Raw genomic sequence first — 14237 nt, 5'->3', positions numbered from 1 at the left:
GATATGATAATAGAAACTATTAGTGAGTGCATTTAAATAGGGAAGCAAAAAGTGACTTACTTCTCAAAATTGAGAAAACAAAATTAAAAAAACAAAAAAAAAAAAAAAACTGATACTATTATTTTAAATGAAACATGGCATGTTCATACCATTACTGTTAAAAAATTAATACTATTTAATTCATTTGAAACGGGGAGAAATCATATTCCGTTTACTAGCCACCGTCAGCAATGCCCGTAAAAGAGCCATTTGGGACAAAAAGAGTGCTTCATTGGCATCAACATAGCAATTTGTGGCAGATAACAAAAGCATCAATGTTGGTACGTAATTTTCAACATTTTATCAATTAAACCGTTTGTCATAAATTAATTATGATATAATGCGGCATTGTTATTGTAAAGGGTGAATAACCTTTTCTAGAATTTGGGAAAATATGTTAAAAATTAGTTCCAGCATTCATAACATTTAAGAGCATTTACAGTAGTTGGAGTTAAAGTAGTTACTCAAAAGGTACAAATTTCTACTTTAATTACCAATTTTCTTAAAACCACTCTAACAATAATTTCTATTTCACACTTCATTTTTTTTTTTTGTCTTATTTTCTTTCTCTCCCTCTTCTCTCTCTCTCTTTTTCTCTTCGGTCAATCCTCCTCGCCTCATCTTCTCCTCGCTCCCCTCTTCTTCGCCTGTTCTAGAAGCATCTTCCATTTTTGGATCTCTTCTCTCTTTTTCTTTTCTGATTATTCCCCTGCTTCTATTTTCCTTCTCGGCCGAACAAGGAGAAAATGAGATCGTGAGGCCGAGGGAGAGCTGGGTTCAGTGGGTCAAGCCGATCACCGGTTGGTCAACTCTGATGGAGCCTGAGACACGACTTTCCGGTGACCAAAGACACAATTTCCGATAATTGAAAATTTCTTGTGTTTTTATTGTGGATTATTGTTAATCTATTTTGCGTATTTTGTTTTGTTGGTTCTTTGAGCTATTCGGTCACTATGTATTGGTGAAGGATCCAGTTGTGATTGTACGTGTGTTGGCAGTGGACATGATTGTGGTGATTTCCTATTTCCAGTGATAGTGGAGCTTCCAATTGAGCAAATGGCTGTTGATGCGAACGAGAGGCTACCGTTGGTGTTGAAGTGGGGGAGAGGGTGAGAGAAAATATAATAAAAAAAAATTAAATAACTGATGAACAGTGAATGGGCAGTGGTGCCTATTCACTATTCATGAAGTTATAAAAAAAAAAAAAGTTAGAGTAACTACTTTGTTGGAAGAAGAAAAAGGGAAAAAATAATCAAATTTAACTATTTTGGTTAAAATAACACTTCTGCTGGAGATGCTAAGAAGCATGATGGAATAAGTGCAAATAAGGAGAAAGAAGAGAGCTGCATGCGGCCAATCTTGAAAAAGATTGGATGGTTTGAAGATTTAGGAGAAAAAGGATAACGGATTTCTTCATATATTTTTGTTTTTGTTATTATTATTATTATTAGAGTAATGATTGAACACCACCTAAAGATACAACTTTTCACCACCTTGCCTATATGGCAAAGTGGTCCCCTACCTTAATTTATTTTAAAAAAATAAAAAAAGAACTCAAAAAGTAGTGGGAGACTACTTTGCCACATAGGGAAGGTGGTGAAAAGTTGTATCTTTAGGTGGTGTTCAATCATTACTCCTATTATTATTATTATTTTTTTTTTTTGGGGGGGGGGGGGGGTGGTGGGGAATATAATCATGGAAAAGAAGTTTTAAGGATAAACCATGAACGAAGAAGAACATTACATCATGTCCTGAAACTCTCCATTTATAGCTAATAGGCAGCATAAAAACTCAAAATGTATCAAGATAAACTGTGTCAAGGCCTCAAATGAAAGCTACATAAGATACCAGGAAAGTTCTCATCAAAATTCATAATTCAACGGTCAAACCATTCCCAACGGTATCACTTCAGATACAATGGCAAGATCTTTCATTTGTCTCAGAAACACATTTAAAGACTCTTTTAAGTCTCATTAGATTGCTGTTGTCTGGTAAATCGTTGAGTAAGAAGAAAGCCCTTCTTTTACTTGGAAGTCTCTTAGTGAGAGAATTCTCAATAACAAAAAAATTAGTTCAAGATCTTCTGGAGTGTAAACACCATTATGAATACAAAGAATTACCAAGGGGGAAAGAAGAAAACATCAGACCTATTCATGAAATTTGTTAGAACCTTTGCATTTCAGAGTCAAGGGAGTTCAATTGCAAGGGTGACAGGGGCTGTCTTGCTGAATCTAGATCATTAAAATCAAGCTTCTTCTCAATTGGGCTGCTCATCTTGGGGCTTGACTTACGCTTGTTTGACTGCTAAGAAGTAAAATGTAACATTAGAACATAGAAATCGAATTATCATGCCAAAGAAGTAATATAAAAACACAATGCAAGTCTTTTTTTAATGTGTATGTGTGGGTGTAAAAACACCATGAAGGTTTTTCTTCTCCAATTTTTCTCACCTTGGCAGAAGCACTGCCGGTTTGTTTCCCACTAGAACCATGACGGGTTCTTTCTTTCTGGTATTGCCTCAGTAACCTTTTATTCTCCTCATCCAATACATTATTTTCTTCGAATAGCAATTTAACCTACATATATCATATATATATATATCTTAGATTAGTACTTCGGGAACATGGAGTCCAATGCATAGACACATTTTGGCAAAGAGAATACTACTCTTCTCACCTCCTCTTCAGCTCTATTAAGGTTGATCCTTAAATGCTCCTTATCTTTCTCAAGTGTCTTCATTTCAGCAGCTAGGGATAAAACCTTCTGAGTTGACGGCATCAAGCTACCACAATATCATAGAAAATGATAAGGAATCGAAAGCAATGGCAACGCAAGTATGGGAAACATTTTGTGAAGGTAAAATTTTCTAACGCCATTGTAATTGTAAGAAACACAAAGTCACCACAAACTAAATCAGCCAAGGGGAAACAGTGTCAAAGTAAAAGAACTACTCTCACCAATGCCACATTTTTAGCAACCTTTGACATGACTCATATCTGCTGTTTGCCTCCAAGAATGCATGTGCGGATGCAACATCATCTTTACCGATCAATGTTACCAACACTGACTCAAGTAAACTGCTCTCTGTACTTCTTTCCTCAGCGGATAAATCAACCTTCAAGTTAACAAAAAATTTAGGTGTCAGCCTTAATTCAATTTCAGATAGAATCACATTCTCTAAATTGCTCTACATATTACAAATTCATTATCAAAACAAAAGAGAAGAAATAACAAAAAGACAGACAACTTGCTACCAAAGCTAAATCAAGTTCTTTTGTCATAAAAATCTAACACTAACGTTAGTGGAGCATAGAATATGCAGTTCCGTGGAGAATATAACAAAAAGGCAAAATACGATAGACGAGATCATTTTCCCGTACCAAAGACACAGACAACTTACTACCAAAGCCAAAATCATGTTCTTTTGTTATAAAAATCTAACACTAATTTTAGTATACTTGTACAGTATTTAAGAAATTTTTCATTGTAAACTGTAACTATGAAACATTCCTCTCTTGTGTGTGGTCCAGACACTGTTACTACGAGTTGGCGAAACATAACGCAGGTGTCAACGAAATACAGGGTTCCTGTGAGCTAGTAGCCTCCGAGTGCAATCCTTTGTTGACTATATTGTTACACCATAAAAGATTATATAAATTTGAGAAAAGAACTGTTCAATTGTTTAGCTTTATAAACATCATAAATGTGGCATGACTGTTGGTTTCGTATATTTGGTACTACATGATATCTCAAAACTATAACTCCCACATACCACAGATAAACTCATCATCTTCACCTACCAAGCATTTCTCGAGGAAACATACATAGAAAAGCATTGCCACTTTATGAGAAACTGTCTGATTTCACCATAAAATAAATATAAATTAAACTATAGGGGAACCTTATTCAGCCAGATCTATGTAGCAGCAATCCACATTAAATGGAAGGGATTACACGTAAAAAATGTGTGGTTAGTTTAATATGCTAGACCCAATATTATAACAACCCAGTTTTATCCAGAATTTCCTTGGCCAGTTTCATACGAAAATGCTTAAATAGTTTTATAAAGAAAAAAAAAATCATTCAATTTGACAACAGATTTGCCTCACCTTCTAGAACCTTATCTGTGCAGCACATCTTTCCAATACCAAAAAATACATGCAACTAAAACAGTTGCTTTCTTCATTCCAGCAATAGAAGAATATAGGACCAGTTCTTCTACTTCATGACTAATACATAATACTATGGGTACGACGAACTGCTAACTCTTTCTCACTCAAAACACAATGGTCTATTCAACGAGTTGCACTACATTCCTCTTTAATTCATATTTTTCCCAAACAATCAATACATCTTATCCATCTGCAATTATTTACTGTTCTACATAATGCCTAAAAATGATTGCCCAAGATAAACAAGCATAGATAAAATATTGATAGAGAGTATAAAAGGTACAATAAAAACGTTAATAAGAGAACAAAAATCGATGAACAAAAGTATCAAGCTTAACTCGATTGAAAACTGCAGCAAGAGCAGCAAGCTTCTCAAGAATGAAACATTTGGATGCAGAAACATATGATGTCAAACAGATATTAAAGAAAAGTACCTTCTACGGCTATAGATAACTGCATCAAAAAAAAATAATCGCATACACACCCTCACTTACACATACAAAACTATTTGTAAGATAAGCGCCCCCTAATATGTACAGATAATATCAAAAGCTTTAACTAGACAGAGTTCAAGTCACCGATAACAGTCTTTCTGGCAGATATTGCAAGCTTCTCAGAATACATTCTCTATCCATTTCTAAATTCATTGAATGAAGTTGAAAAATCATTTCACTATATAATCCAATCTTGCCAATTTACATAATCAAACATTTTAACATTCTCACCAAATCCACTGCTGAAGTGCAACCTCAATCAAACTGTCCGTTACCTTTATCTTTCAATTTCTCAAAATCAAGAAGAAAAAAGAAATTACCGCACGCATATCGTACTCGTGCTTGTAGAACTGCAATTCGTCGGACAACCTTCTGACGTCCCCCTCCAACTCATGAACTCGAATCTCAGCTTCCTTGGCCCGCTGATCGGCCTCATTCCCGAAATCCATCAAGGCTTCCCGGTCATGATCGTAAAGCGAGCACTCCCTCTCCCACTTACTGCACTGACTCAAAAGATTCGCACACTCAGTGGCCAATTTCTGATTCTCCTCCACAAACTTCTTCAACGCTTGCGCATTCATACTCGCTTCAGCCTTAGGATTAAAAAAAAAAAAGAAAAAAGAAAATTTTTAAATGAACAAATAAAAGACACATACACGCACTTAGTAAAGTTGAAGTGTACGAACCCTAACGCGCTCGAGGACGTCTTGTTTCTCCTGCAATTTGGTCTGAAGGGAAAGGCAGCGGTTGTGGAGTCGGCGCCGCGCATCTTCGGAGGCACGAAGCTTCAACTCCAGAGTGTGCGTGGATACAGGGAGCCCTAGGGAGTGATCAATGGATTCTTTGACGAAATCGTCGATTTCTTTGGGAAGATCCATCTTCAAGGAATTCTTGGACCCAATCAAAACCCTAGAACCCTCAAGAACCCGAATTTGATGGTTTGAAACGGAATCTCAGCGGATTTCTTTAGGGTTTGGGTCCGATAAACGGAAATTGGTGTTTTGGGTCCGAGATATTTCTGCTTCTTTGGAGGATTAGAAACCCTAAAAATAGGAAAAGGGGAATATGAGTGGTGGAGTTTGGTCTGAAAATCGAATCGTCGATGGGTTTTTGTCCGATTTTTTTTTTTTGGGACGCTTTTATCAGTCTGGTTTCAAATCGAAGAGGGCTAGCCGTTGGGGCGCGTTTTCAAATGAAACGAAATTCAGGGGGCCCACATTGATGACTACGAGCGTTTATATATTCTAAATTTTTAATAATTATTTTTAAACTAAATAAAATATATTTTATTATGTCAAATATTTATAGGAGAATAATTTCGTTCAAATTGAATAGAAGGAAATTTTCTCCAACCTAATCAATTTATTGCCATGTGTCCTTATACCAAGTGCTCCTCACATGGTCTTTTAATATTTTTAACAGTGTCATGCTCCGTCAACTCCTTCTAATGTCTACAATTCCTTTTTTTCTTTTTTTCTTTTTCTCAAATATATACACGGATGAGTCTAAGAAATATAACTACAACAAAAATGTCTCATGCACAACTGCAACTATTGTGCAGGAGTTTAGAGATATAGAATGGGTCCTACATGAGACCCATATAGTGAGACTATTGTAGGTCTCACCCATGTCTCTAAATTCCTGCACAATAAAGCCTCTAACTACAAAGTGCAGTTATTCATTCTATTTAGTTAAAGGTAATAGCCACAGAGAGAGAGTGAGAGAAGGCAACATATCTATGAGGTAAATAAGCTACCAAGAAAGTGGTAGATGATACAACCATAGCAACAAAACATGAAGAAAGCGTTAAGCGGGAAGTTACTGGGTTCATGCGTGGCCTTTGTTTCGGGTAAAAGTGTAAAGCAGGGATGAACAGATAAATTTTGGCAGTGAAGGAAGGTAACATGGTGCAAAATTTTTCTTTGTAGGTAGTGGAAGTAGACCAACGTAGAGTAGTAGATTTTTTTATTTTTTTTAAATAAGGGAAGAACCTTTATTATAATCTGAGACCCAAATGGTTAAATGTTGTAATTAGGAGTATAAAGATTCCTAAAAATAGTGTACAGAACTAATTCCTAACTTGGAGGGTAGCTATCATAGCAGATGGACAAACAAGAACACCTCTCGTTAAGCATGTATTAAAACCAAAAAAAAAAAAAAAAAAAACTCTCAATGCCAAAAGTTAAGAAGCATAAAGGCTCAATGGCGACTCTGCTCGGCCTAGCCTTGCCAATGTTGCCATGTTGCGAAGCGTCTCAATGTGGCTGACAGTATAGGATGAACATAATGCATTTTTGGAAACAGAGGTTTCCATATTCAGCCACCATGTTAACCCAAGCAGTACAAGTAAACCTCAATGCCAAATGCAGTTCCCCATGTTTTTTCAAACAAGATGATGTGAGAATCAACAATGGGTAGAAGTGGGTATAGACTCCTTCAGAGTCGAATTCCCACCTTCCCAATCCTTTGAAGTTTGATCCATTGAAGCATCATCTTTTCTGTTAATGTGACAATTATCGAAAACAACAATGGTGATTACAGTACATGGGTCCCAAGTATATTGCTTATTTCAGCGAGTAGTCAGGGTATTTGAAAATATTGAAAAAGCTGTTTTGGTTTACTTACCCAAAACAGAGAATTGCATTCATATTTATATTTAAGTTACATGCACATGGAAGCTATACAAATACATCGGTTACAAAATATGTGAGTTGCCTCCAAAGGGTAGCTCAATCGACTGGAAACCACGCCTCATGAAGCGGAGGTCACTAGTTCGAATTCTCCCTCCACCCTCTTGTGTGGACATGTCAAAAAAAAAAAAAAATACAAAATATGTGAGTTACAAAAGATAAGGAAGCACAAGAAGCTATACACATATAATAAAGATGTAAGTTATAGTAGGTGAGTAAATAAAATGAAATAAAATGAAGAAGAGGAAGTGACTATCAAGTCAAGCATCAGGTAACGGCTGTGAAGTCTATCTTAGGAGTTGGCTCTAAGATAAAGGATTCCATTGAAGACCCCTTCAGGTAGGAGACCTGGTTGGGAAGCGTTCGTGTTGGGTTACACGTTAGAGAGCAAGGTACGACCACTGCATCAGGGGTATGTGAGTGTTACTGCTTTGTATCTAGCTTTGTCTTCTGAATAGTGGATATTTTGGGTTTGGCTGCCCCAGAGTGGTTTTTCTCTTAATTGAGTTTCCACTTCGTCAACAAAATATTTGTTTCCTTTAAATTCCGCATTTAATATTTTGTTGCACACTGTTCATACACACTGTTAAATTTAGAAGTCCATATTATTTTTCAATTGGTATCAGAGCAGGTACACTCTGTTTAGAATTTATTTCTTGAGTGTGATCCTCATCTCTTGTGACTTCTATTTTTTTATTACACCTTTTATCATGAATTCTTCTCAGTTTTCTAATGAAGATTCTGATATTAAGCTCTTTAAGGTTTTTAATAAATTGAAGAATGCTCAACATTCTAAAGAGCTTAAAAAGGTGAAGCAAGAAAAAGAGTCATTGATTTTACAATTGTCTGAATCACATGCTTTGATTGACTCTTTGAGATCTGAAAATACCATGATGTTTAACATTATTGATACATTAGAGAATAAATTAAAAGAATCTGATGATCTCTTGAAAAATTTCTCAAGTGATAATTTGAAAAGCATGCTTTGTATTCATTCAGATGTTCCTAAATAGTCTGGTTAAATTGTTAATGATTTGAGTGCTTCTACTTGACATGCTTCTGATTTTAAATTAGATTCCACTATTATTAAGCCTGTGATAGTAGACACTGCTTGTTTGGATAATTCTTGCTTGAATAATCATGTGATGCCAAAATCCAAAGACACAGGTACACAAGCTCCTAGTAAGTTTATCCCTACTTGTCATAATTGTGGAAAGATTGGTCATATTAGGCCAAATTGTTATTTGTTGAAATCCCATAGGCCTTGGATTGAGCAGGATGCTCTGAGGAAAAGTGAAGTTGAAGATTCTTCCTCAGCAAAATATGTCCCTCCGCACATATAAAAGGTAAAGACAATGTTATTTGTAAGAATGCTAATCATAATTTTGCAGAGAATACAAAGAAGCATTCAAATAAAAGAAGCTTGCCTACCTTTCATCACTGCGGCATCATCGGTCACATCTGATCCAAATGCCCATAACTCCAGAAGTTGAAGGTTCAGAGGAAGTTGCCAACTAGAGCTACATCAGGCACTCTACCTCCTATGGCGCTTCAGGCTCCACGACATCAGCAGCAGTTTGTTCTTGCCTATCAGAGTGGCAAATCAAAGATGAACAAATCAAGGCCCTACAAGAGTAAGCTGCAGAAGCCCATTAGCTACCATGACTATGAAGGGTTTCGGAGCCTGATGCAAGGTATGCTAAGGAGAATGGACAACATGGGCAAAACCTACAAGCTACCGCCACGGGTTAAGCAGGTATGGGTCAGGAAGGATGAGACCATTCACCCCTTGAGGGGGAGTTGACTCACCTAGTAGGTGATGTTTCCCATGCCTAGGATTTTGGTTCCTAAATCCTAGTGCATGTCAGGTATGTTTGCATTGCATTGTTTATCTTGTCATATCTTATTCATGCCTTGCATTCTGTTTGAGAAACCGTTTATTTTGTCCCCATATTTTCTCTTGTTGTCTTGAGAAGCATCTGCAGATATTTTTGGGGATGACAGTTAAAGCACGTCGGGCGACTGCTTTTCTGTCTTGGTATTTCTAAACCTCTCTCCATGAGGACAGGTTTGGTTTTACCTTACATGCTGGGAGTATATGTCATTTCCTTTTTTGAGCATGTGTTTGTTGTTTTTCTGTTTATCGGTTTTCAACAAAAAAAAAAAATTGGGGAGAAGATGCGGAACTTTATTCTTTCTTTTGATAGCTTTTCAGATATTGCATGTGTTTTTGCCTGATATCTCAATTCATTGTGCATTGATTAAATATGCCTATATATGATTGAGAGTTTTTGCATGATATCTGCTAAGTTTTCCTATTGCATCTTAATGATAGATAGTTACTTTCCTCATGCGATGAAAATGTGCACTATCTAAGACTCCCCTATGGTACATCTTTTCCTTCTCTGACTTTTTGCTTCTAAAAATTCTAGATAAGAGAAGAGGTCTTTGATTAAGATGGTTAAATTGACCACATGCTAGTTGAACCTAGAGCCTAAAAATTCTGGTACTCTCTAGGATTGCAGCACCATAAGAATCAAGCAGTAAATCATATGCATTATGCGCTTTTAAATTGTATATTCACTGCTTATGTGCTGAGTTTGCTATATGCCTTGCCCTCTACGTGCAAGTAAAAATTTTACTTTGTCCTTCATGGTACAAGTAAAACAATTAGGTGCTACATCTTAGGGGGAGTGTATCAGAAGAGGGTGGCTAGGCCCTAGTAAGATAAGGTTTGACTTTTGGCTAATCTTTCATTGATTTTCTCTCTTGTTTGGAAAATCTGGTTGCTTTTTGTCATATCAGTGAATTTCATACCTTATTGAGAAAGTCTTCATACACATACACACGCATTGCATGAGTTGAGCAATCTATTTAAAATTTCTATCTGCAAGAAAATTTGTGCTTATTGAATACTTAACTCTCATTTATATCTTTGCATATTTCTGCAATGCTATTTGACTCTTTTTTCTGTTGATTATACATGCGTGTTCTGAAGCTAACTTTTGAGAAAAATATTTTTCTGCAAATTTTTCTTCAGTTTCAGATTTTCAGTGTGAAGCGTCCTGATGGACCTACTCTTACATCCGGACGAGTGCAGTCTTGCCATATGCTGATCGAGCAGTTGTCATCCGGATGGTTAAGTGACACATCAGGATAGGATCTCTACAGGTTTAAGACTAGCATTTTTTTTTTTTGCCATACACACATCTATGCATTTTTTGATTTATCATGGCATGTTGTGTGTTTTTCTCGTGAATTTCTCCCGAGATTTTGGCATTCTGTGCACATCTCTTCTCATCCCATGATCTTTATTGTGTCTTCCGTTAAGTCTTTGTGCTTTTAGAATATTGGAATATTTGTTAGGATATTTTCTTGAGATATTGTGCATGAAAATCCTTTTCTGTCTATGTGCTAGAATGATCTTTTATGCCTTATGAATAGCTGCATTGCTTATATTTCTCTTTGGCATCCATTTGACAGCTGTTTTAAATACCACAATATTTTTGGAACTAACAGGATCTAATGGTATTTTTGGAGATATTTCTGGTTGGTTTTGATTCAGGAATATAATATCCAGAGGCTAGTTTCCTATTGTTTTGGATTTTAGAAAGTTTTTTGTTTGTGGATATTATTACTCTATTTACCCTTGTACTTCTGAGACATTGAGGGGGAGTAATTGTTGTGTGGTTTTTCTCATTACTCTATTTACCCTTTGTCCCTTTGTGACAAAAAGGGAGAGTAATTTTTGATTTAGACCGGGATTGTATTTTTAACCGGTCAAGTGATTTTTGTCCCAGAATGGCTAAATTGGGAGTTTGTTAGTTTTTGTGTTAGCTGCATTCTGTTGGACAAAATCACTTTTATGTAATGTTGCTAGTTTCACAGGGATGCTGCTTTATCCAGAGTCTACTCTTTAACTATGTTTTTCGAGAAGATTTTGTGAAGTTTTCAAGGATTTATTTCGGTTCTCTGTCAACCGTCCGGACGACGTGGTATTCCGTTCGAACGCTCATTAGTCAGCAACATCCGTCCGGACGACGAGATCTTTTCGTCCGGACGCCCATCAGTGTCTAGAAGTTTTGAACAGTTCAAGATTACATCCGTCCGGACGTAATGGAAAATCGTTCGGGCGCTCTTCAGAGTTCGAGAAAATCCCAGTGTTTTAGTGCATCTATCCGGACGACGTGGTTATACCGTCCGGACGCCATTCAGTGTTTGACAAGAATTATGGTTTCTGCCTCAAGACACAGTTATGGGAAGACGGCTGCTACCGTTAGGACGATGTCCTCTATAAGGCAAGAACATGCATACCAAGTTCAACCGTCCGGACGTCAGCCTTCATGGTCCGGACGATCAAGCTTCATATATGGAAATTGTGTGCACCAGTTCAACCGTTCGGACGCTCCAAGCTTATTATGGTAATTTCGTGCAGCCGAAGTGTAACCATCTGGACGCTAGGGCAACACCGTCCGGACGCGGCCTTGTTATGGAAGCTTTCAGTGCTATCTTGGAGAGGCGGTTGCAGTTGACCGTCCGGACGCTTGGTCAAGTCGTCCAGACACCTTCCGGTATTTTGGTCATAACTTGTTACTCAAATATCGGATTGGGACGAAATTGGCGTCTTTGGAAAGCTTAGAAAAAATTCTGTAATTTGAGCATCTGGACGGCCACCAAAAGCGTCCAGAAGGCCTCTGTCCAGACAGAAAGATTTACTCGTCCGGACAGCCCTGCAGAAAATTCCAGAATTACTTTCCGGACAAGAAAAACTTGGCCCGTTCGGACGGCCCTGGCTCCCGTCCGGACGCGCGTGTTTCAGACTCTGTTTTTGAGTCAATTTTGGGTTTCCTAAGTCTATAAATAAGAGGCTTGAGGCATGCTTTCAATACAGAATTCGGTGGTGAATTCTCTACAGCTTAGAGACGTGATATTTCCTCTAAAGCCTTGCCAAGTGTGTGATTTGATCAGCTGTGAAGTCTATCTTAGGGGTTGGCCCTAAGGTAAAGGATTTTATTGAAGACCCCTTCAAGTAGGAGACCTGGTTGGGAAGCGTTCGTGTTGGGTTACACGTTAGAGAGCAAGGTACGACTACTGCATCATGGGTATGTGAGTGTTACTGCTTTGTATCTAGCTTTGTCTTCTGAATAGTGGATATCCTGGGTTTGGCTGCCCCGGAGTGGTTTTTCTCTTAATTGAGTTTCCACTTCGTCAACAAAATATTTGTCTCCTTTAAATTCACATTTAATATTTTGTTGCACATTGTTCACACACACTGTTAAATTTAGAAGTCCATATTATTTTTCAATATAAAACTATGTCATGCATGCTTTTTTATACATCAATTTTTTACTTCCGTTCTTTTATCTCAATGAACTTGTTCCAGACAGCTTCTACGATATCCTTTCGCATTACATACATATTATCATGTGGCACTTGTCCTTAGTCAGTGAGTAACCTTTAAAGAAATAAAAATATAGTATCTTTGCTCAGTGAGTAAAATACTCACCTAATCCGCTTGGGGGAAAGCTTGTGATGGATTTTCTAATGCAAGCCTTGAAATAAACCATTGCATTTCACATTGCAATTACACATCAAGACCAACCCAAAGCACTTTCTAAATCTAAACACCACATAGATTATTGATTGTCTCAAGTGCTAACCTACTATGGCAACCCATAGAATATTTAGGGTTCCATTTGACACACTATTAACTAATAACACTAACCCATAAACAAATCCTAGTTTTAGAAAAGAAAAGAAAAAACTCCTAATTTATGACATTTATAGTAAATTTAGGGTTTGGGTTTTACCTTTATTTTCAACCAACTTCAAATTAAAGTTTCACAACACGAAACCCTTACCCATAACTTGAATGTGGTTTAGAAATCCTCTAAACACAAAATCCCTAAATAACTTTGATATATTAAGCATAAACCCCAAAAATTAACTCAATCTACAAAAAAAGCTAGGGTTTGTGGATTTACTTCAAACCAATCGATGAAAATGAAGATCTAATACTGAGAATCATGTTTTCGGAGTTGGATTTGGCTTTAGAATTCTCTACAAACCAATACCTAAGGTTTAGATACAAACCCTAGGCGAGAGCATTTATGGGATTAAACTTCTAAAAGTGACCTTTAAGCATGTGAGAAATACACGCTTTCTTAATAACGCTTTTAAAAAAGCATATGAGCTATTAAAAAAAGGACAGAGTTTTCCACCAAATAGGGTTGGAAGAACTTTCTCCAACCTAACTTATAAAAATGACATGTGTCCTTTGAACATGTTTAAAGTACATGATTTTTTAATAATACGTAGTGATAAAGTTGGAATGAATTTTATTAAAAAAAGCATGTGTATCTCACATGCTATTAAAAAAATAGACTTATGTCTTTTTTTCTTAAATTAGGTTGAAGGAACTTCCTCCAACCCAATTTGGAGAAAATATTTATCCTTAAAAAAATATGTGCCTTTAGATGCTCTCTTGCTTTTGCTTTTTCAAAGTGATGGACGTAGGTGTCTGACACTGAACCACCCGTAATTATTTGTCTCTCTTTTCTCTCTCTTGCTTCTGCTTTTATTCTTGTATTTTAGATTCACAAATCTCAACATGGTACCAGAGCCATTTTCTTTTGGACTACAATTTTTCCTTTGATTTTTTCAGTTTTCCACACAGTGGTGACTCCTCCGAAGTTTCTGTCTGTATCCTTCATAGTCGTTCATCCACTATCCTCCTCAGATCTTAGCCTTTCAAGCCCTTTGTCACAATGTTTTGCACATGAACATGAAGCTTGGAAGCCGATCTACACAACCTCGTCGAAATCAACCAAAATCGCTCATTC

The 14237-nt window shown here is 36.8% G+C and overlaps 1 protein-coding gene across 1 annotated transcript; it reads right to left on the bottom strand.

Annotated features, from left to right (window-relative positions):
* Positions 1–1895: 1895 nt before the first annotated feature.
* Positions 1896–5870, bottom strand: LOC133866781 (uncharacterized). Its single transcript, XM_062303414.1, has 6 exons — positions 5392–5870; positions 5026–5298; positions 2997–3154; positions 2716–2821; positions 2490–2615; positions 1896–2340 (listed from the first exon to the last, which is right to left on the bottom strand). The coding sequence occupies exons 1-6, from the start codon at positions 5581–5583 to the stop codon at positions 2203–2205; spliced, it is 993 nt and encodes a 330-aa protein (XP_062159398.1). The 5' UTR covers positions 5584–5870; the 3' UTR covers positions 1896–2202.
* Between the last annotated feature and the right edge of the window lie 8367 nt (positions 5871–14237).

Source organism: Alnus glutinosa, chromosome 4 (genome assembly GCF_958979055.1).
Source record: "Alnus glutinosa chromosome 4, dhAlnGlut1.1, whole genome shotgun sequence".
Taxonomy (NCBI): Eukaryota; Viridiplantae; Streptophyta; class Magnoliopsida; order Fagales; family Betulaceae; genus Alnus; species Alnus glutinosa.
This window is presented reverse-complemented; position numbering and strand designations above follow the sequence as displayed.

Excerpts from the sequence above, each read along its gene's own strand:
- LOC133866781 (XM_062303414.1), bottom strand. The coding sequence starts at position 5,583 with ATGGATCTTCCCAAAGAAATCGACGATTTCGTCAAAGAATCCATTGAT. Across the intron at positions 5,299-5,391 it reads ACGTCCTCGAGCGCGTTAGG|GCTGAAGCGAGTATGAATGC; the intron begins GTTCGTACACTT and ends TTTAATCCTAAG. Across the intron at positions 2,616-2,715 it reads TTAATAGAGCTGAAGAGGAG|GTTAAATTGCTATTCGAAGA; the intron begins GTGAGAAGAGTA and ends TGATATATGTAG.